This window comes from Somniosus microcephalus, unplaced genomic scaffold, assembly GCF_052327205.1.
Source record: "Somniosus microcephalus isolate GS21.2 unplaced genomic scaffold, FLI_Smic_1.0 unresolved_chr1, whole genome shotgun sequence".
In the NCBI taxonomy this organism is placed as follows: domain Eukaryota; kingdom Metazoa; phylum Chordata; class Chondrichthyes; order Squaliformes; family Somniosidae; genus Somniosus; species Somniosus microcephalus.
The window spans coordinates 105,674,440-105,697,951 of NW_028225179.1; the positions used below are offsets into that span (position 1 = coordinate 105,674,440).

A 23,512-nucleotide genomic window follows, 5' to 3' on the forward strand; every position below is an offset into this window, starting at 1 on the left:
AAACGCCCCATCCGAAAGATGGCACCCTCGACAGTGCAGTGCTCCCTATCTGACATGCACACTGTCGGATCAACCTCTCACTGTAAACATGCACACTGTCGGATCATCCTCTCACTGTAAACATGCACACTGTCGGATCATCCTCTCACTGTAAACATGCACACTGTCGGATCATCCTCGCACTGTAAACATGCACACTGTCAGATCATCCTCTCACTGTAAACATGCACACTGTCAGATCATCCTCGCAAGTAAACATGCACACTGTCAGATCATCCTCTCACTGTAAACATGCACACTGTCAGATCATCCTCTCACTGTAAACATGCACACTGTCAGATCATCCTCTCACTGTAAACATGCACACTGTCAGATCATCCTCGCATGTAAACATGCACACTGTCAGATCATCCTCGCATGTAAACATGCACACTGTCAGATCATCCTCGCATGTAAACATGCTCACTGTTAGATCATCCTCTCACTGTAAACATGCACACTGTCAGATCATCCTCTCACTGTAAACATGCACACTGTCAGATCATCCTCTCACTGTAAACATGCACACTGTCAGATCATCCTCTCACTGTAAACATGCACACTGTCAGATCATCCTCGCATGTAAACATGCACACTGTCAGATCATCCTCGCATGTAAACATGCACACTGTTAGATCATCCTCTCACTGTAAGCATGCACACTGTCAGGTCATCCTCTCACTGTAAACATGCACACTGTCAGATCATCCTCTCACTGTAAACATGCACACTGTCAGATCAACCTCTCACTGTAAACATGCTCACTGTCAGATCAGCCTCTCACTGTAAACATGCACACTGTCAAATCATCCTCTCACTGTAAACATGCACACTGTCAGATCATCCTCTCACTGTAAACATGCAGACTCTCAGATCATCCTCTCACTGTAAACATGCACACTGTCGGATCATCCTCTTACTGTAAACATGCTCACTGTCGGATCATCCTCTCACTGTGAACATCCTCTCACTGTAAGCATGCACATTGTCGGATCATCCTCTCACTGTAAACATGCAGAGTCAGATCATCCTCTCACTGTAAACATGCACACTGTCAGATCATTCTCGCATGTAAACATACACACTGTCAGATCATCCTCTCACTGTAAACATGCACATTGTCGGATCATCCTCTCACTGTAAACATGCAGACTCTCAGATCATCCTCTCACTGTAAACATGCACACTGTCGGATCATCCTCTTACTGTAAACATGCACACTGTCGGATCATCCTCTTACTGTAAACATGCACATTGTCGGATCATCCTCTCACTGTAAACATGCTCACTGTCGGATCATCCTCTCACTGTGAACATGCACACTGTCAGATCATCCTCTCACTGTAAACATGCACACTGTCAGATCTTCCTCTCACTGTAAACATGCAGATTGTCGGATCATCCTCTCACTGTAAACATGCACACTGTCAGATCATCCTCTCACTGTAAACATGCACACTGTCAGATCATCCTCTCACTGTAAACATGCACACTGTCGGATCATCCTCTTACTGTAAACATGCACACTGTCAGATCATCCTCTCACTGTAAACATGCACACTGTCAGATCATCCTCTCACTGTAAACATGCACACTGTCAGATCATCCTCTCACTGTAAACATGCACACTGTCAGATCATCCTCTCACTGTAAACATGCTCACTGTCAGATCATCCTCTCACTGTAAACATGCTCACTGTCAGATCATCCTCTCACTGTAAACATGCACACTGTCAGATCATCCTCTCACTGTAAACATGCTCACTGTCAGATCATCCTCTCACTGTAAACATGCTCACTGTCGGATCATCCTCTCACTGTAAACATGCACACTGTCGGATCATCCTCTTACTGTAAACATGCACACTGTCAGATCATCCTCTCACTGTAAACATGCACACTGTCAGATCATCCTCTCACTGTAAACATGCACACTGTCAGATCATCCTCTCACTGTAAACATGCACACTGTCAGATCATCCTCTCACTGTAAACATGCTCACTGTCAGATCATCCTCTCACTGTAAACATGCTCACTGTCAGATCATCCTCTCACTGTAAACATGCTCACTGTCAGATCATCCTCTCACTGTAAACATGCACATTGTCGGATCATCCTCTCACTGTAAACATGCTCACTGTCGGATCATCCTCTTACTGTAAACATGCACACTGTCGGATCATCCTCTTACTGTAAACATGCACACTGTCGGATCATCCTCTCACTGTAAACATGCTCACTGGCAGATCATCCTCTCACTGTAAACATGCACACTGTCAGATCATCCTCTCACTGTAAACATGCACACTGTCGGATCATCCTCTCACTGTAAACATGCACACTGTCACATCATCCTCTCACTGTAAACATGCACACTGTCACATCATCCTCTCACTGTAAACATGCACACTGTCAGATCATCCTCTCACTGTAAACATGCACACTGTCAGATCATCCTCTCACTGTAAACATGCTCACTGGCAGATCATCCTCTCACTGTAAACATGCAGACTCTCAGATCATCCTCTCACTGTAAACATGCACATTGTCGGATCATCCTCTCACTGTAAACATGCACATTGTCGGATCATCCTCTCACTGTAAACATGCACACTGTCGGATCATCCTCTCACTGTAAACATGCTCACTGTCAGATCATCCTCTCACTGTAAACATGCAGATTGTCGGATCATCCTCTCACTGTAAACATGCACACTGTCGGATCATCCTCTCACTGTAAACATGCACACTGTCAGATCATCCTCTCACTGTAAACATGCACACTGTCGGATCATCCTCTCACTGTAAACATGCTCACTGTCAGATCATCATCTCACTGTAAACATGCACACTGTCGGATCATCCTCTCACTGTAAACATGCTCACTGTCAGATCATCCTCTCACTGTATACATGCACACTGTCAGATCATCCTCTCACTGTATACATGCACACTGTCAGATCATCCTCGCACTGTAAACATGCTCACTGTCAGATCATCCTCTCACTGTAAACATGCACACTGTCGGATCATCCTCTCACTGTAAACATGCACACTGTCAGATCATCCTCTCACTGTAAACATGCACACTGTCAGATCATCCTCTCACTGTAAACATGCACACTGTCAGAGCATCCTCTCACTGTAAACATGCACACTGTCGGATCATCCTCTCACTGTATACATGCACACTGTCAGATCATCCTCTCACTGTAAACATGCACATTGTCGGATCATCCTCTCACTGTAAACATGCACACTGTCAGATCATCCTCTCACTGTAAACATGCACACTGTCAGATCATCCTCTCACTGTAAACATGCACACTGTCAGATCATCCTCTCACTGTAAACATGCACACTGTCAGATCATCCTCTCACTGTAAACATGCACACTGTCAGATCATCCTCTCACTGTATACATGCACACTGTCAGATCATCCTCTCACTGTAAACATGCACACTGTCAGATCATCCTCTCACTGTATACATGCACACTGTCAGATCATCCTCTCACTGTAAACATGCACACTGTCAGATCATCCTCTCACTGTATACATGCACACTGTCAGATCATCCTCTCACTGTATACATGCACACTGTCAGATCATCCTCTCACTGTAAACATGCACACTGTCAGATCATCCTCTCACTGTAAACATGCACACTGTCAGATCATCCTCTCACTGTATACATGCACACTGTCAGATCATCCTCTCACTGTAAACATGCACACTGTCAGATCATCCTCTCACTGTAAACATGCACACTGTCAGATCATCCTCTCACTGTAAACATGCACACTCAGATCATCCTCTCACTGTAAACATGCACATTGTCGGATCATCCTCTCACTGTAAACATGCACATTGTCGGATCATCCTCTCACTGTAAACATGCACATTGTCGGATCATCCTCTCACTGTAAACATGCACACTGTCGGATCATCCTCTCACTGTAAACATGCTCACTGTCAGATCATCCTCTCACTGTAAACATGCAGATTGTCGGATCATCCTCTCACTGTAAACATGCACACTGTCGGATCATCCTCTCACTGTAAACATGCTCACTGTCAGATCATCCTCTCACTGTAAACATGCTCACTGTCAGATCATCCTCTCACTGTAAACATGCACACTGTCAGATCATCCTCTCACTGTAAACATGCACACTGTCGGATCATCCTCTCACTGTAAACATGCACACTGTCAGATCATCCTCTTACTGTAAACATGCACACTGTCAGATCATCCTCTCACTGTAAACATGCACACTGTCGGATCATCCTCTCACTGTAAACATGCACACTGGCAGATCATCCTCTCACTGTAAACATGCACACTGTCAGATCATCCTCTCACTGTAAACATGCACACTGTCAGCTCATCCTCTCACTGTAAACATGCACACTGTCAGATCATCCTCTCACTGTAAACATGCACACTGTCAGATCATCCTCGCATGTAAACATGCACATTGTCGGATCATCCTCTCACTGTAAACATGCTCACTGGCAGATCATCCTCTCACTGTAAACATGCACACTGTCAGATCATCCTCGCATGTAAACATGCAGATTGTCGGATCATCCTCTCACTGTAAACATGCTCACTGTCGGATCATCCTCTCACTGTAAACATGCTCACTGTCAGATCATCCTCTCACTGTAAACATGCACACTGTCGGATCATCCTCTCACTGTAAACATGCACACTGTCAGATCATCCTCTCACTGTAAACATGCACACTGTCAGATCATCCTCTCACTGTAAACATGCACACTGTCAGATCATCCTCGCACTGTAAACATGCACACTGTCGGATCATCCTCTCACTGTAAACATGCACATTGTCGGATCATCCTCTCACTGTAAACATGCACACTGTCAGATCATCCTCTCACTGTAAACATGCTCACTGGCAGATCATCCTCTCACTGTAAACATGCTCACTGTTGGATCATCCTCTCACTGTAAACATGCACATTGTCGGATCATCCTCTCACTGTAAACATGCTCACTGTTGGATCATCCTCTCACTGTAAACATGCACATTGTCGGATCATCCTCTTACTGTGAACATGCACACTGTCGGATCATCCTCTTACTGTGAACATGCACATTGTCGGATCATCCTCTCACTGTAAACATGCACACTGTCAGATCATCCTCTCACTGTAAACATGCACATTGTCGGATCATCCTCTCACTGTAAACATGCACACTGTCAGATCATCCTCTCACTGTAAACATGCTCACTGTTGGATCATCCTCTCACTGTAAACATGCACATTGTCGGATCATCCTCTCACTGTAAACATGCTCACTGTTGGATCATCCTCTCACTGTAAACATGCACATTGTCGGATCATCCTCTTACTGTGAACATGCACACTGTCGGATCATCCTCTTACTGTGAACATGCACATTGTCGGATCATCCTCTTACTGTGAACATGCACACTGTCAGATCATCCTCTCACTGTAAACATGCAGATTGTCGGATCATCCTCGCATGTAAACATGCACACTGTCAGATCATTCTCGCATGTAAACATGCACACTGTCAGATCATCCTCTCACTGTAAACATGCACACTGTCAGATCATTCTCGCATGTAAACATGCACACTGTCAGATCATCCTCTCACTGTAAACATGCACATTGTCGGATCATCCTCTCACTGTAAACATGCACACTTTCAGATCATCCTCTCACTGTAAACATGCTCACTGTCGGATCATCCTCTCACTGTAAACATGCAGAGTCAGATCATCCTCTCACAGTAAACATGCACATTGTCGGATCATCCTCTCACTGTAAACGTGCACACTTTCAGATCATCCTCTCACTGTAAACATGCAGACTCTCAGATCATCCTCTCACTGTAAACTTGCACACTGTCGGATCATCCTCTTACTGTGAACATGCACACTGTCAGATCATCCTCTTACTGTAAACATGCTCACTGTCGGATCATCCTCTCACTGTAAACATGCACACTGTCAGTTCATCCTCTCACTGTAAACATGCACACTGTCAGATCATCCTCTCACTGTAAACATGCACACTGTCAGATCATCCTCTCACTGTAAACATGCTCACTGTCAGATCATCCTCTCACTGTAAACATGCACACTGTCAGATCATCCTCTCACTGTAAACATGCACACTGTCAGATCATCCTCTCACTGTAAACATGCACACTGTCAGATCATCCTCTCACTGTAAACATGCTCACTGTCAGATCATCCTCTCACTGTGAACATGCACACTGTCACATCATCCTCTCACTGTAAACATGCACACTGTCAGATCATCCTCTCACTGTAAACATGCACACTGTCAGATCATCCTCTCACTGTAAACATGCACACTGTCAGATCATCCTCTCACTGTAAACATGCTCACTGTCAGATCATCCTCTCACTGTGAACATGCACACTGTCAGATCATCCTCTCACTGTAAACATGCACACTGTCGTATCATCCTCTCACTGTAAACATGCACACTGTCAGATCATCCTCTCACTGTAAACATGCTCACTGTCACATCATCCTCTCACTGTAGACATGCACACTGTCAGATCATCCTCGCATGTAAACATGCACACTGTCAGATCATCCTCGCATGTAAACATGCACATTGTCGGATCATCCTCTCACTGTAAACATGCACACTGTCGGATCATCCTCTCACTGTAAACATGCTCACTGTCGGATCATCCTCTCACTGTAAACATGCTCACTGTCAGATCATCCTCTCACTGTAAACATGCACACTGTCGGATCATCCTCTCACTGTAAACATGCTCACTGTCGGATCATCCTCTCACTGTAAACATGCACACTGTCGGATCATCCTCTCACTGTAAACATGCTCACTGTCAGATCATCCTCTCACTGTAAACATGCACACTGTCAGATCATCCTCGCATGTAAACATGCACACTGTCAGATCATCCTCGCATGTAAACATGCAGATTGTCGGATCATCCTCTCACTGTAAACATGCACACTGTCATATCATCCTCGCATGTAAACATGCACACTGTCAGATCATCCTCTCACTGTAAACATGCACATTGTCGGATCATCCTCTCACTGTAAACATGCACACTGTCGGATCATCCTCTCATTGTAAACATGCACACTGTCATATCATCCTCGCATGTAAACATGCACACTGTCAGATCATCCTCTCACTGTAAACATGCACATTGTCGGATCATCCTCTCACTGTAAACATGCACACTGTCGGATCATCCTCTCACTGTAAACATGCAGATTGTCGTATCATCCTCGCATGTAAACATGCACACTCTCAGATCATCCTCTCACTGTAAACATGCAGAGTCAGATCATCCTCTCACTGTAAACATGCACACTGTCAGATCATCCTCTCACTGTAAACATGCACATTGTCGGATCATCCTCTCACTGTAAACATGCACACTGTCAGATCATCCTCTCACTGTAAACATGCACACTGTCAGATCATCCTCTCACTGTAAACATGCACACTGTCGGATCATCCTCTCACTGTAAACATGCTCATTGTCGGATCATCCTCTCACTATAAACATGCACACTGTCAGATCATCCTCTCACTGTAAACATGCACACTGTCAGATCATCCTCTCACTGTAAACATGCACACTGTCAGATCATCCTCTCACTGTAAACATGCTCACTGTCAGATCATCCTCTCACTGTAAACATGCACACTGTCGGATCATCCTCTCACTATAAACATGCACACTGTCAGCTCATCCTCTCACTGTAAACATGCTCACTGTCAGATCATCCTCTCACTGTAAACATGCACACTGTCAGATCATCCCCTCACTGTAAACATGCACATTGTCGGATCATCCTCGCATCTAAACATGCACACTGTCGGATCATCCTCTCACTGTAAACATGCACATTGTCAGATCATCCTCGCATGTAAACATGCACACTGTCAGATCATCCTCTCACTGTAAACATGCACATTGTCGGATCATCCTCACACTGTAAACATGCACACTGTCGGATCATCCTCTCACTGTAAACATGCACACTGTCGGATCATCCTCGCATGTAAACATGCACACTGTCAGATCATCCTCTCACTGTAAACATGCACATTGTCGGATCATCCTCACACTGTAAACATGCACACTGTCGGATCATCCTCTTACTGTAAACATGCACACTGTCAGATCATCCTCTCACTGTAAACATGCACATTGTCAGATCATCCTCGCATGTAAACATGCACACTGTCAGATCATCCTCTCACTGTAAACATGCACATTGTCGGATCATCCTCACACTGTAAACATGCACACTGTCGGATCATCCTCTCACTGTAAACATGCACACTGTCAGATCATCCTCGCATGTAAACATGCACACTGTCAGATCATCCTCTCACTGTAAACATGCACACTGTCGGATCATCCTCTCACTGTAAACATGCACACTGTCAGATCATCCTCTCACTGTAAACATGCACACTGTCGGATCATCCTCTCACTGTAAACATGCACACTGTCAGATCATCCTCTCACTGTAAACATGCACACTGTCGGATCATCCTCTCACTGTAAACATGCACACTGTCAGATCATCCTCTCACTGTAAACATGCACACTGTCGGATCATCCTCTCACTGTAAACATGCACACTGTCAGATCATCCTCTCACTGTAAACATGCACACTGTCGGATCATCCTCTCACTGTAAACATGCACACTGTCGGATCATCCTCTCACTGTAAACATGCACACTGTCAGATCATCCTCTCACTGTAAACATGCACATTGACGGATCATCCTCTCACTGTAAACATGCACACTTTCAGATCATCCTCTCACTGTAAACATGCACATTGTCGGATCATCCTCTCACTGTAAACATGCACACTCTCAGATCATCCTCTCACTGTAAACATGCACACTGTCGGATCATCCTCTTACTGTTAACATGCACACTGTTGGGTCAGCCTCTCACTGTGAACATGCACACTGTCGGATCATCATCTCACTGTAAACATGCACACGGTCGTATCATCCTCTCACTGTAAACATGCACACAGTCAGATCATCCTCTCACTGTAAACATGCACACTGTCGTATCATCCTCTCACTGTAAACATGCACACTGTCAGATCATCCTCTCACTGTAAACATGCACACTGTCGGATCATCCTCTCACTGTAAACATGCACACTGTCGGATCATCCTCTCACTGTAAACATGCACACTGTCAGATCATTCTCTCAGTGTAAACATGCACACTGTTAGATCATCCTCTCACTGTAAACATGCACACTGTCAGATCATGCTCTCAGTGTAAACATGCACACTGTCAGTTCATCCTCTCACTGTAAACATGCACACTGTCGGATCATCCTCTCACTGTAAACATGCACACTGTCAGATCATCCTCTCACTGTAAACATGCACACTGTCAGATCATCCTCTCACTGCAAACATGCACACTGTCAGATCATCCTCTCACTGTAAACATGCACACTGTCAGATCATCCTCTCACTGTATACATACACACTGTCGGATCATCCTCTTACTGTAAACATGCTCGCTGTCGGATCATCCTCTCACTGTGAACATGCACACTGTCAGATCATCCTCTCACTGTAAACATGCACCCTGTCAGATCATCCTCTCACTGTAAACATGCACACTGTCTGATCATCCTCTCACTGTAAACATGCACATTGTCAGGTCATCCTCTCACTGTAAACATTCACACTGTCGGATCATCCTCTCACTGTATACATGCACACTGTCAGATCATCCTCTTACTGTAAACATGCTCGCTGTCGGATCATCCTCTCACTGTGAACATGCACACTGTCAGATCATCCTCTCACTGTATACATGCACACTCAGATCATTCTCGCATGTAAACATGCACACTGTCAGATCATCCTCTCACTGTAAACATGCACACTCAGATCATTCTCGCATGTAAACATGCACACTGTCAGATCATCCTCTCACTGTAAACATGCACATTGACGGATCATCCTCTCACTGTAAACATGCACACTTTCAGATCATCCTCTCACTGTAAACATGCTCACTGTCGGATCATCCTCTCACTGTAAACATGCAGAGTCAGATTATCCTCTCACTGTAAACATGCACACTCTCAGATCACACTCTCACTGTGAACATGCAACTGTCGGATCATCCTCTCACTGTAAACATGCACACGGTCGTATCATCCTCTCACTGTAAACATGCACACAGTCAGATCATCCTCTCACTGTAAACATGCACACTGTCGTATCATCCTCTCACTGTAAACATGCACGCTGTCAGATCATCCTCTCACTGTAAACATGCACACTGTCGGATCATCCTCTTACTGTAAACATGCTCACTGTCGGATCAGCCTCTCACTGCAAACATGCACACTGTCAGATCATCCTCTCACTGTAAACATGCACACTGTCGGATCATCCTCTCACTGTAAACATGCACACTGTCAGATCATCCTCTCACTGTAAACATGCACATTGTCGGATCATCCTCTCACTGTAAACATGCACACTGTCAGATCATCCTCTCACTGTAAACATGCACACTGTCAGATCATCCTCTCACTGTAAACATGCACACTGTCGGATCATCCTCTCACTGTAAACATGCTCATTGTCGGATCATCCTCTCACTATAAACATGCACACTGTCAGATCATCCTCTCACTGTAAACATGCACACTGTCAGATCATCCTCTCACTGTAAACATGCACACTGTCAGATCATCCTCTCACTGTAAACATGCTCACTGTCAGATCATCCTCTCACTGTAAACATGCACACTGTCGGATCATCCTCTCACTATAAACATGCACACTGTCAGCTCATCCTCTCACTGTAAACATGCTCACTGTCAGATCATCCTCTCACTGTAAACATGCACACTGTCAGATCATCCCCTCACTGTAAACATGCACATTGTCGGATCATCCTCGCATCTAAACATGCACACTGTCGGATCATCCTCTCACTGTAAACATGCACATTGTCAGATCATCCTCGCATGTAAACATGCACACTGTCAGATCATCCTCTCACTGTAAACATGCACATTGTCGGATCATCCTCACACTGTAAACATGCACACTGTCGGATCATCCTCTCACTGTAAACATGCACACTGTCGGATCATCCTCGCATGTAAACATGCACACTGTCAGATCATCCTCTCACTGTAAACATGCACATTGTCGGATCATCCTCACACTGTAAACATGCACACTGTCGGATCATCCTCTTACTGTAAACATGCACACTGTCAGATCATCCTCTCACTGTAAACATGCACATTGTCAGATCATCCTCGCATGTAAACATGCACACTGTCAGATCATCCTCTCACTGTAAACATGCACATTGTCGGATCATCCTCACACTGTAAACATGCACACTGTCGGATCATCCTCTCACTGTAAACATGCACACTGTCAGATCATCCTCGCATGTAAACATGCACACTGTCAGATCATCCTCTCACTGTAAACATGCACACTGTCGGATCATCCTCTCACTGTAAACATGCACACTGTCAGATCATCCTCTCACTGTAAACATGCACACTGTCGGATCATCCTCTCACTGTAAACATGCACACTGTCAGATCATCCTCTCACTGTAAACATGCACACTGTCGGATCATCCTCTCACTGTAAACATGCACACTGTCAGATCATCCTCTCACTGTAAACATGCACACTGTCGGATCATCCTCTCACTGTAAACATGCACACTGTCAGATCATCCTCTCACTGTAAACATGCACACTGTCGGATCATCCTCTCACTGTAAACATGCACACTGTCGGATCATCCTCTCACTGTAAACATGCACATTGACGGATCATCCTCTCACTGTAAACATGCACACTTTCAGATCATCCTCTCACTGTAAACATGCACATTGTCGGATCATCCTCTCACTGTAAACATGCACACTCTCAGATCATCCTCTCACTGTAAACATGCACACTGTCGGATCATCCTCTTACTGTTAACATGCACACTGTTGGGTCAGCCTCTCACTGTGAACATGCACACTGTCGGATCATCATCTCACTGTAAACATGCACACGGTCGTATCATCCTCTCACTGTAAACATGCACACAGTCAGATCATCCTCTCACTGTAAACATGCACACTGTCGTATCATCCTCTCACTGTAAACATGCACACTGTCAGATCATCCTCTCACTGTAAACATGCACACTGTCGGATCATCCTCTCACTGTAAACATGCACACTGTCGGATCATCCTCTCACTGTAAACATGCACACTGTCAGATCATTCTCTCAGTGTAAACATGCACACTGTTAGATCATCCTCTCACTGTAAACATGCACACTGTCAGATCATGCTCTCAGTGTAAACATGCACACTGTCAGTTCATCCTCTCACTGTAAACATGCACACTGTCGGATCATCCTCTCACTGTAAACATGCACACTGTCAGATCATCCTCTCACTGTAAACATGCACACTGTCAGATCATCCTCTCACTGCAAACATGCACACTGTCAGATCATCCTCTCACTGTAAACATGCACACTGTCAGATCATCCTCTCACTGTATACATACACACTGTCGGATCATCCTCTTACTGTAAACATGCTCGCTGTCGGATCATCCTCTCACTGTGAACATGCACACTGTCAGATCATCCTCTCACTGTAAACATGCACCCTGTCAGATCATCCTCTCACTGTAAACATGCACACTGTCTGATCATCCTCTCACTGTAAACATGCACATTGTCAGGTCATCCTCTCACTGTAAACATTCACACTGTCGGATCATCCTCTCACTGTATACATGCACACTGTCAGATCATCCTCTTACTGTAAACATGCTCGCTGTCGGATCATCCTCTCACTGTGAACATGCACACTGTCAGATCATCCTCTCACTGTATACATGCACACTCAGATCATTCTCGCATGTAAACATGCACACTGTCAGATCATCCTCTCACTGTAAACATGCACACTCAGATCATTCTCGCATGTAAACATGCACACTGTCAGATCATCCTCTCACTGTAAACATGCACATTGACGGATCATCCTCTCACTGTAAACATGCACACTTTCAGATCATCCTCTCACTGTAAACATGCTCACTGTCGGATCATCCTCTCACTGTAAACATGCAGAGTCAGATTATCCTCTCACTGTAAACATGCACACTCTCAGATCACACTCTCACTGTGAACATGCAACTGTCGGATCATCCTCTCACTGTAAACATGCACACGGTCGTATCATCCTCTCACTGTAAACATGCACACAGTCAGATCATCCTCTCACTGTAAACATGCACACTGTCGTATCATCCTCTCACTGTAAACATGCACGCTGTCAGATCATCCTCTCACTGTAAACATGCACACTGTCGGATCATCCTCTTACTGTAAACATGCTCACTGTCGGATCAGCCTCTCACTGCAAACATGCACACTGTCAGATCATCCTCTCACTGTAAACATGCACACTGTCGGATCATCCTCTCACTGTAAACATGCACACTGTCAGATCATTCTCTCAGTGTAAACATGCACACTGTTAGATCATCCTCTCACTGTAAACATGCACACTGTCAGATCATGCTCTCAGTGTAAACATGCACACTGTCAGATCATCCTCTCAGTGTAAACATGCACATTGTCGGATCATCCTCTCACTGTAAACATGCACACTGTCAGATCATCCTCTCAGTGTAAACATGCACACTGTCGGATCATCCTCTCACTGTAAACATGCACACTGTCAGATCATCCTCTCACTGTAAACATGCACACTGTCGGATCATCCTCTCACTGTAAACATGCACATTGTCAGATCATCCTCTCACTGTAAACATGCACATTGTCGGATCATCCTCTCACTGTAAACATGCACACTGTCGGATCATCCTCTCACTGTAAACATGCACACTGTCGGATCATCCTCTCACTGTAAACATGCATACTGTCGGATCATCCTCTCACTGTAAACATGCACACTGTCAGATCATCCTCTCACTGTAAACATGCACACTGTCAGATCATCCTCTCACTGTAAACATGCACACTGTCAGATCATCCTCTCACTGTAAACATGCACACTGTCAGATCATCCTCTCACTGTAAACATGCACACTGTCGGATCATCCTCGCACTGTAAACATGCACACTGTCGGATCATCCTCTCACTGTAAACATGCACACTGTCAGATCATCCTCTCACTGTAAACATGCACACTGTCAGATCATCCTCTCACTGTAAACATGCACACTGTCAGATCATCCTCTCACTGTAAACATGCACACTGTCAGATCATCCTCTCACTGTATACATACACACTGTCAGATCATCCTCGCACTGTAAACATGCACACTGTCGGATCATCCTCTCACTGTAAACATGCTCACTGTCGGATCATCCTCTTACTGTAAACATGCACACTGTCAGATCATCCTCTCACTGTAAACATGCACACTGTCAGATCATCCTCTCACTGTAAACATGCACACTGTCAGATCATCCTCTCACTGTAAACATGCACACTGTCAGATCATCCTCTCACTGTATACATACACACTGTCAGATCATCCTCGCACTGTAAACATGCACACTGTCGGATCATCCTCTCACTGTAAACATGCTCACTGTCGGATCATCCTCTTACTGTAAACATGCACACTGTCTGATCATCCTCTCACTGTAAACATGCACACTGTCTGATCATCCTCTCACTGTAAACATGCGCACTGTCTGATCATCCTCTCACTGTAAACATGCACACTGTCAGATCATCTTCTCATTTGAAACACACACAGACAGAGACACACGTCCTCAATTATGATCACTCCACCTTTGGCGGCCGTGCTTGCAGCTGCCTAGGCCCTGTGCTCTGGATTTCCCTCTCCGTCTGTCTTTCCTCCTTTAAAGCGCTCCTTAAAACCTACCTGTTTGACCAAGCTTTTGGTCACCTGTCCTAACATCTCCTTCTGTCTCTCCGTGTCAAATTTTTTTGATAATCGTTCCCGTGAAGCGCCTTGGGGCATTTCGCTGTGTTGAAAATGCTGTATAAATGCCAGTTGCTGTTGTTTTATCTTTTGATGCCATTCTGGCAAAATAAGTATTTAAATTCAAAGTAGATAATGTAGGAAAGTGGAAAAATATGCAGCCGAGTGTTGTAGGAGAGTTACTCAGAGAGCTACTCTGAGGAGATCCTTGAGATACAGTGGAGCCAGGCAATACACTGGGTGTCATTTTAACTTTGGGCAATAGTGTTAAATGGACGATGCCAAATTGGCCTCCAGCTGATATTCCCTTCCACTGACTTCAATGTGAAGGAAACTCAGGTGTGGTGTGCAATGGGCGGCCAATTCACTATCACTCGTTTTACACCATCGCCCCTAAGCTAAAATTAAAGAGGTGTAAACGTGCTGACAAGGATCATAACATGAACGATAGAAGCCTCATTTTTTTCTGGCAATCTATCAGTCAAACAGAGATTGAGGTGTGTGGAGAGAAGATTTACAAGGATGATACCAGAAATGCGAGGGTATACATATCAGGAAAGGATGAACAGACTGGGTCTCTTTTCTCTTGAAAAAAGAAGGCTGAGGGGTGACATAATAGAGGTCTTTAAAATTATGAGAGGTTTTGATAGAGTGGATACAGAGAGAATGTTTCCACATGTGGGGAAGAGCATAACTAGAGGCCATCAATATAAGATAGTCATCAAGAAATCCAATAGGGAATTCAGAAGAAACTTCTTTACCCAGAGAGTGGTGAGAATGTGGAACTCGCTACCACAGGGAGTGGTTGAAGCGAATAGTATAGATACATTTAAGGGGAGTCTGGACAAGCATATGAGGGAGAAGAGAATAGAGGGTTAGATGAGGAAAGACGGGAGGAGGCTCGAGTGGAGCATAAACACCGGCATGGACTGGTTGGGCCGAATGGCCTGTTACTGTGCCGTATATCCAATGTAATCCTATGTTATTATAATATATAAGTCATTCAGGCAAACAACACATATGGACCCAACTGAGTATAAATATTGCGGACACATTTCGAGTCGCACTTCTATGACCTTTTTATCCCTAAATACATGTCAGGTAAAGTACTCACCGTTATAGTTTTAATCTGATGATAATTGTTTCCCGGGTTCAGTGTAAAGAAAGCGGCCTCTGAACATCTCCTCATTTTGATGTTATCCCAGCAATAAACCTGGAAGTTGACAGTGCCTTGTGCGCCATGTAGCTGAATACTGATACTTTCCTTCACCCCAGCGTGAATAATGTTTGGGGCGGTAATCAGGTAGCTAAATAAAATATTAAAGAGCTTTATTTCATACCTTCTGGTGAGTTTTTTTTCTTTGCTTGATTCAATTGACAGGACAGTGAGTGGAAATTCCGTTCAAGCGGAGTCGCATGGGCTGCCTCATATACATCGAAGCACCCATCACCCCTGTGCTCGCTGACCTACATTGGCTCCCGGCCCAGCAACACCTCCATTTCAAAATTCTCATCCTTGTTTTCAAATCCCTCCATGGCCTCGCCCCTTCCTATCTCTGTAATCTCCTCCAGCCCCACAACACCCCGAGATATCTGCGCTCCTCCAATTCCGGCCTCTTGAGTATCCCCAATTTCCATCGCTCCACCATTGGCGGCCGTGCCTTCAGCTGCCTGTGCCCTAAGCTCTGGAATTCCCTCCCTAAACCTCTCCGCCTCTCTACTTCTTTTCCTCAGTTAAAACGCACCTTAAAACCTACCTCTTTGACCAAGGGTCACCTGCCCTAATACCCCCTTATTGGGCTCGGTATCAAATTGTGTCTGATAATGCTCCTTTGGTTAAATGAACTCTATGGCCTAGAAATTCAGTTTGCACAGTTTTGGGGCGCTAAAGTCGGGCGCTCAGTAAATTTAGCGCCCGCCAGAAACTGCAGGCCAACTCGCCGAAATTCAGTGAAGTTGGACCAGATTCTGGCCGAGCGCTGAAACTGGCGCTGCAATGCTGTGTTCAGGCGCTAATCCGGCGATGCGGCTTGATATCGCCGATTCCGGGCGCAGCGCAGGTGCGGTCATGTGTTGAGTGTCAGCAGACACCCTGACGCCGGCCAGCTCTTAAAGGGGGAAGGGTCAACTTTGACTGCTGCCACGCCCTGCATGCTGTAGTGCTGCAACTAGGCCTCAGCACTGGTGGTGTGCCAAAACAGCGCCTGGAGGAATGGAGAGGGCCCGTGACAGAGCACAGCACTTCTCTGAGCATGCGCTGAGTGTGCTCATCCATGGGGTACACAAGAAAAGACGGATTGTGTGCCCGGCTAGTGGCAGGAAGGCTCCCAGGAGCCAGTTCAGGAACGCCTGGAGCAGAATTGCCCACAGGGTCTCATCCAACTGCGATGTTCCCAGGAGTGCGGACCAGTGCCGCAAGAAATTCAATGACCTCAGTCGGATGGTGAAGGTGAGTACCCTTTCCACTGTCCCCCTCATCCTTGCATGTGCACCTCCGATTAGGGCCAAAGGGACATCAAAGGCCTAATGCCCAGCCCTCCTCCCGCTGCAATGGCACTTGCATGTTAATCAAAGCTCTTTCTGCACTTATCACACTGTCCAAGCTATTCAGCCATGGGAGGGCTCCCACACAGCAACAGGGCAGCACACTGTCCAAGCTATTCAGCCATGGGAGGGCTCCCACACAGCAACAGGGCAGCACACTGTCCAAGCTATTCAACCATGGGAGGCCTCACACACAGCAGCAGGGCACCACACTGTACTTAGAGGCCCTCCTTTCTCTTGCAGGCCAAGCTGGCGAGGAATGCCAGGAGCCAGGTAGCGACTGGTGGAGGGCGTCCCGACTACCAGGAGCTGACTGATCTGGAGGAGAGGGTGGCACGACTCCTGCGTGCCCGGGTGACAGGCCCTGTCGCGATCGGCGATGCGGACCCTGTACTGGAACCCACTGGTAAGGACATGACCGGGTGCACCTCTCTCCTTGCCCTCGCGCATCAGATGTACATCCTTCCCCACTGACCGCAAAATGCGCATAATGCACCACTGCGGCCTCCCTGGCTGTCGGCCTGTCCTCACTCTAAAGCTACACTTGTGCCTTCCTGCTTTCAGCTGCTGAGGAGGAGGTGCTCCCTGAAGCACAGAGAGCCAGGCCCTCGGAGGAGGAGGACGTGGAGGACCAGGAGGAAGGCGGCACCTCCGGGGAACCCTCCTCCGCGCCAGCAGATGGCAATGGAGGGGAGACGTCTGGTGTGCAGGAGAGCCGGGGGGAGGCGGTGGAGGGGAGGCCAGAACCTGGTACCAGTGGCGTGGACGCACGCGGCAAGGGCCCGGCAGCAGGGCAGCCTTCTGGCCAGAGAGGGGAGGCGGTGGAGGGGAGGCCAGAACCTGGTACCAGTGGTGTGGACGCACGCGGCAAGGGCCCGGCAGCAGGGCAGCCTTCTGGCCAGAGGGGGGAGGCGGTGGAGGGGAGGCCAGAACCTGGTACCAGTGGCGTGGACGCACGCGGCAAGGGCCCGGCAGCAGGGCAGCCTTCTGGCCAGAGGGGGGAGGCGGTGGAGGGGAGGCCAGAACCTGGTACCAGTGGCGTCGACGCACGCGGGAAGGGTCCGGCACCACGCCGCCCTTCTGCCCAGAGGGGGTAGGTGGTGGAGGGGAGGGGAGAACCTGGTCCCAGTAGGGTGGCCGAACGCAGCAAGGGTCCGGCGCCACGCCAGCCTTCTGCCCAGAGGGCGAGTCCGCCCTCCAGTCCGGAGTCGGACGTCGCCCAGGAGGTGCGCCTCCTGCACGACATGTCGGCGGCGTCGGAGCGGCGCCACGTGGAGTTTATGCAGGTGGTGGAGCAGATGCCTCGCGCCATGGAGAGCCTGGCACATAGTGTGGTGGCTTTCGCCGAATCACAGGCCAGGGGCCTGGAACAATTCGCGGCAGCGCACGCCAGGGGGGTGGACCTACTTGTGGCAGTGCACGACAGGGGGGTGGACCTACTTGTGGCAGCGCACGACAGGGGGGTGCAGCAACTCGCCGCAGCGCAGCACGCCAGTCGCCACATGAGAGGTGCTGGGCAGACACTGGCACAGCAGCTGCGGGCACATGCCAGGGCAGTTGGGGCACTAACTTCTGCCACCCTCGCACTGGCGCGGAGGCGTCGCCAGGTGAGCCGCCACCCTGCTGCAGCACAGCGGTCTGGCGGCCAACACATTGGTGCGCTTGCTCCCCTGCCAGGCCGGCCGAGTGCCAGTGTCTCTGGCGAGCAGCGCGCCCCTGCCATCAGCCAGCTTGTCCCCATTGGTGCAGGCGACACTGCCACTCCCCCAGCCAGGGTGCGACGAGCTGCTGCAGGAACTGAAGATGGCCACCCACAGCTGCAGCAGCCACCAGCCGGCCCCTCCCGGGCCGGCCCTCGTGTAGGGCGACCCCCAAGGGCATCTGGCGAGACGCATTGTCGCCCTGATGAGCCTTCCCCCAGCCTTGCCCCAGCCTCAGGGCCCAGCTTGAGGCGCAGCTGCAGGTCGGGCCGGGGCAAGAGAACGCTCTCTAAGGACTCGCCCTCTCGGCACGCCGAGTAGAGTGTGGCGAGCGCGGGTTTTGGTCATGCGGGGGCTTCTGTTCTGGGGGGCATTATCTTGTTTGTTTTTATGGGGGTGTTTGTGTTGGGGGGGGGCGTTTTTTTGTAAGGCCGGTGAGGAAGGCCATTTGCATGTGGAAGTTTTGTTAGTCCTCCCCAGGTTTTGGGAGTGACAGAAGTTTTCGACTGTTTTTTGGAGGTCTTCTCTGTTTTGCTGTTCCATGTGGGAAGGGCCCTGAGTTTGTGAAATAAAGATTTTTATTTTTTCACCATGTGCAGGTGTCATGTTTCAACTGGTTGTTGGGTTAAGCGGCTGAGGGCTTGCGGAGCGGCTGCCTTCAGCTGCGTTCATTGGCCCAGGCCATTCCCTGACAGGGGGCCTAGAAGTGTCGAGCAATAAGCCACCGGCGGACGGCCCTTGGACCTTGTCGCTCCCTCCTAGGCTGCTCCTCCTCCTCCTCCTCCTCCTCATGGTCCTCCAGCTCATCCTCTTGAGGTGGTGGGGCAATGTCAGGTGGCAGTGCCTGAGTCCTGCGGATCGCCAGGTTGTGGAGCATGCAGCACACGACGACGAACTGGGAGACTCTATCCGGCGAATACTGAAGAGCTCCTCCGGAACGATCCAGGCAGCGGAACCATTGCTTGAGGACGCCTATCGTTTGCTCTATTAGGTTCCTTGTGGCTTGATGGCTTTCGTTGTATGCCACCTCCACTGGGGTCATGGGCGCGCGGAGCGGGGTCATGAGCCATGTACACAAAGGGTAGCCCTTGTCCCCTTGGTGGAGGCTGTGCCTCGAACATGTCAGCCACAGTAGTCTGGCGCAGGATAAATGCATCGTGGCTGCTTCCTGGGAAGCGGGCATTGACAGCTAGGATGCGCTGCCTGTGGTCACACACCAGCTGCACATTTAGGGAATGGTAGCCCTTGCGGTTGCGGTAATGCTCGGCATTGTGGATAGGTGCCCGCATAGCCACATGCGTGCAGTCAATGGCGCCCTGCACCATGGGGAAGCCCGCGATCCTGCCAAATCCGACTGCACGCTGCTCCTGCTTGTGTTGGATCATGGGGAAGGAGATGAATTGGTGTCTCCTCACGTAAAGTGCATCGGTGACCTGCCGGATGCAGCGATGCGCGGCGAACTGGGAGATGTTCGCTATGTCCGCAGCAGCGGCTTGGAACGAGCCGCTTGCATAAAAGCTGAGAGCCACCGTGACCTTCACTTCCACCGAGAGAGATGTCCTGCACATGAGCTGTGGCCGCAAATCTGCGTGAAGCAGCTGGCAGATCTCTGCAACCACCTCCCTCCTGAAGCGCAGCCTCTTCACACAATGCGCCGCAGTCATGGTGAGATAGGACACCTGCTGCCGGTATTGCCTGACTGGGTAAGGCCTACGTTGGCGACGCCTGATGGCCCCTCTGCGTCTAGGCATGGCTGGCCCTCTGTCACAGCGTCTGCGAGCCCTTCGCACAAAATGCTGCAACTGAGGGTTGGCACCCCATACAGCCCCCATTATAAAGTTCCAAACAGCCAAATCACAAGGATGCAAATGTCAAAGCACTGGCTAGAAGCCAAAAATACCTCTCCGATGTTGTCCGAAATCAGAAATCTCTGTGCCTTGCTCTCTGTCCAGAAATCCAAAGCAGTAAAGTCATTGCAGCGAAATGGCTGGCCTTTATGGGTGAGTGGATGTGCCCTTTAATTAGCACTCCCCGAATCCCACAGGGCCTCTGTTGAGTTCCACTTCACAGTTCTTAACAGCGCCATGCCCACATTGGGCGGGCGCCACTGAATTTCCGGTTTGGGGCGCACAAACGGCGTTGCACACCCAAATGACGTCATAAGATGCGCGCGCAGCTGAGCGGGCGCTAACACTTTGCGCTGGCGCTAAATCCCAACTGAATTTCGGCGTAGGCGCAGATCCGGCGGCGCCCGGGCGCTAAGTGGCTAGCGCCGGAAATATACCCTTTTCTGGCGCTAACGGCTGGCGCAAACAACTGAATTTCTAGGCCTATAAATACAAGTTGTTGCTGAAGTCAATGGAACTCAATATTGGGCTGGGTGAATGAGGGGCGGCTGATTCGCTATCGCCCGTTTTGCGCTGGCGCCTAAGATTACTTTCTATCCCCGTATATTCTTCACTCACGTTGCTGTTAGTGGATCATTTCCGTGGTCGCGATGGATACGTTCTTTTCTACACTGCGTGGGATTTGGCGTGACTGAAACTGGGAAGGGATTGGCCACCGGCCCCGCTATCTGCCCGCGGATGCCTTGGAACAATGAACAACCGCAAATGGGAAGGGGCGCGGAATAGCGTTGGTGCTTTCGGCTGAGTCCTGCGCTCAGTGAGTAGCGGGGCAGTGTTGGGTTGGCCCCTGTGCTTCAACAAGCTGATGGTTTTCTGGGAACAAAGGGAGGGGCAAGTGTTAGCTTTTACTGATGGCACGGTGTTATTATCACTGGGGCAGAATTCCCACTGGGGTTCCTCTCCCTCCGTAACTTGGCCGGAGGATTCGCGCAAAACCCGAAGAAGCGGCCCGAACGGTCGACTACGCCGAAATCGGGGCGACCTCGGCGGAAATTGCAAGCTGCTGGACGCAATCACTGCTGAAAGTTGGGCGTTGATTTGCTTTCGTATTAATAAAAGTGCACCAGGTCACCACTCTTCCATACATCAAGGAATACTCTCTAACGGAAAGGGAAAATAAAGAACCGATTACGTTCTGTTACGCTGCCCGATTGCGCTGGTTCATGGAAGAGCTTACCTTTGTAAGCGTGAAGCCTAACCGAAACAGCGCAATTTCAAGCGCTTTCTGGGTGCAATATCCCAACTACACCCAAAGCGCAAACTCTACCCCAAAGTTTCCACTCGCATCTGCCCGGAGATTAAAAGAACCAAGGTACATAATCCACGCTATACTTACGAAGGTGCTTGCTCAGTTACTGATGTGACCACATAGAAACACAGCAAAAGCAGCAACATTCTCGCTGCTTAAAGGGAAGCCCGCACTCTCTGAGGGTCCGATAAACAATAGCGGGTCTGTCAGCGCATTTCAACCGCAAGTATCGGAGTCAGTCCTTTATGTAAGTACAGACAGTCAGCAATATCGATTCAAAGTTACTCATTCACTTTTGTGCTGCTTTCAGTGTTAGCTTCAGGACAGCATTGCCAGCTGAACCCTGCCTGACGATTCAAGGGGGGAGCTCGATAAGCACATGAAGGAGAAAGGAAAAGAAGGATAGGCTGAGATGAAGTAGGGCGGGAGGAGGCTCGTGTGGAGCATAAACATCAGCATGGACCTTTTGGGTCTGTACTGTACATTCTATGTAATGTGTTTCCATGTAACCATGAGTTGTGTATTCATCGTTTAGTGCCGAACGTAAACTGCTCAAAGAAAGCAGGAAATAAAGAAAGGGAGAAAGAAAGAAAGAGAGAAAGAAAGAAAGAAGGAAAGAAAGACCAACCAACCAAGTGCCTGTCACGACTTCAGAGATGAGAGGGCTGTCCTATGATGAGAGATTGTGTAGATTGGGCCGATACTCTCTGGAGTTTAGAAGAATGAGAGGTGATCTCATTGAAACATACAAGATTCTGAGGGGATTGACAGGGTAGATGCTGAGAGGTTGTTTCCCCTGGCTGGAGTGTCTAGAACTAGGGGGCATAGTCTCAAGATAAGGGGTCGGCCATTTAAAACTGAGATGAGGAGGAATTTCTTCACTTGGAGGGTTGTGAATCTTTGGGGTAGAGAATTCCAGAGGGCTGTGGATGCTGAATCATTGAGTATATTCAAGGCTGAGATTGATAGATTTTTGGACTCTAGGGGAATCAGGGGATCTGGGGATC

The 23,512-nt window shown here is 48.3% G+C and overlaps 1 protein-coding gene across 2 annotated transcripts in view; it reads right to left on the minus strand.

Annotated features, from left to right (window-relative positions):
- Window positions 1-22,726, minus strand: part of LOC147095683 (complement C4-like) — a 623,807-nt gene extending 601,081 nt beyond the window's left edge. Inside the window, exons 1-2 of one of the 2 annotated variants that reach the window (XM_085974724.1) lie at window positions 22,593-22,726; window positions 16,220-16,412 (exon numbers count right to left, since the gene is read on the minus strand). In XM_085974724.1, coding sequence (XP_085830850.1) covers window positions 16,220-16,412; window positions 22,593-22,651 — 252 coding nt within the window. In that variant the 5' untranslated portion in view covers window positions 22,652-22,726. The remainder of the gene's footprint in view (window positions 1-16,219; window positions 16,413-22,592) is intronic. The other variant, XM_085974723.1, reaches the window with a different exon arrangement.
- Between the last annotated feature and the right edge of the window lie 786 nt (window positions 22,727-23,512).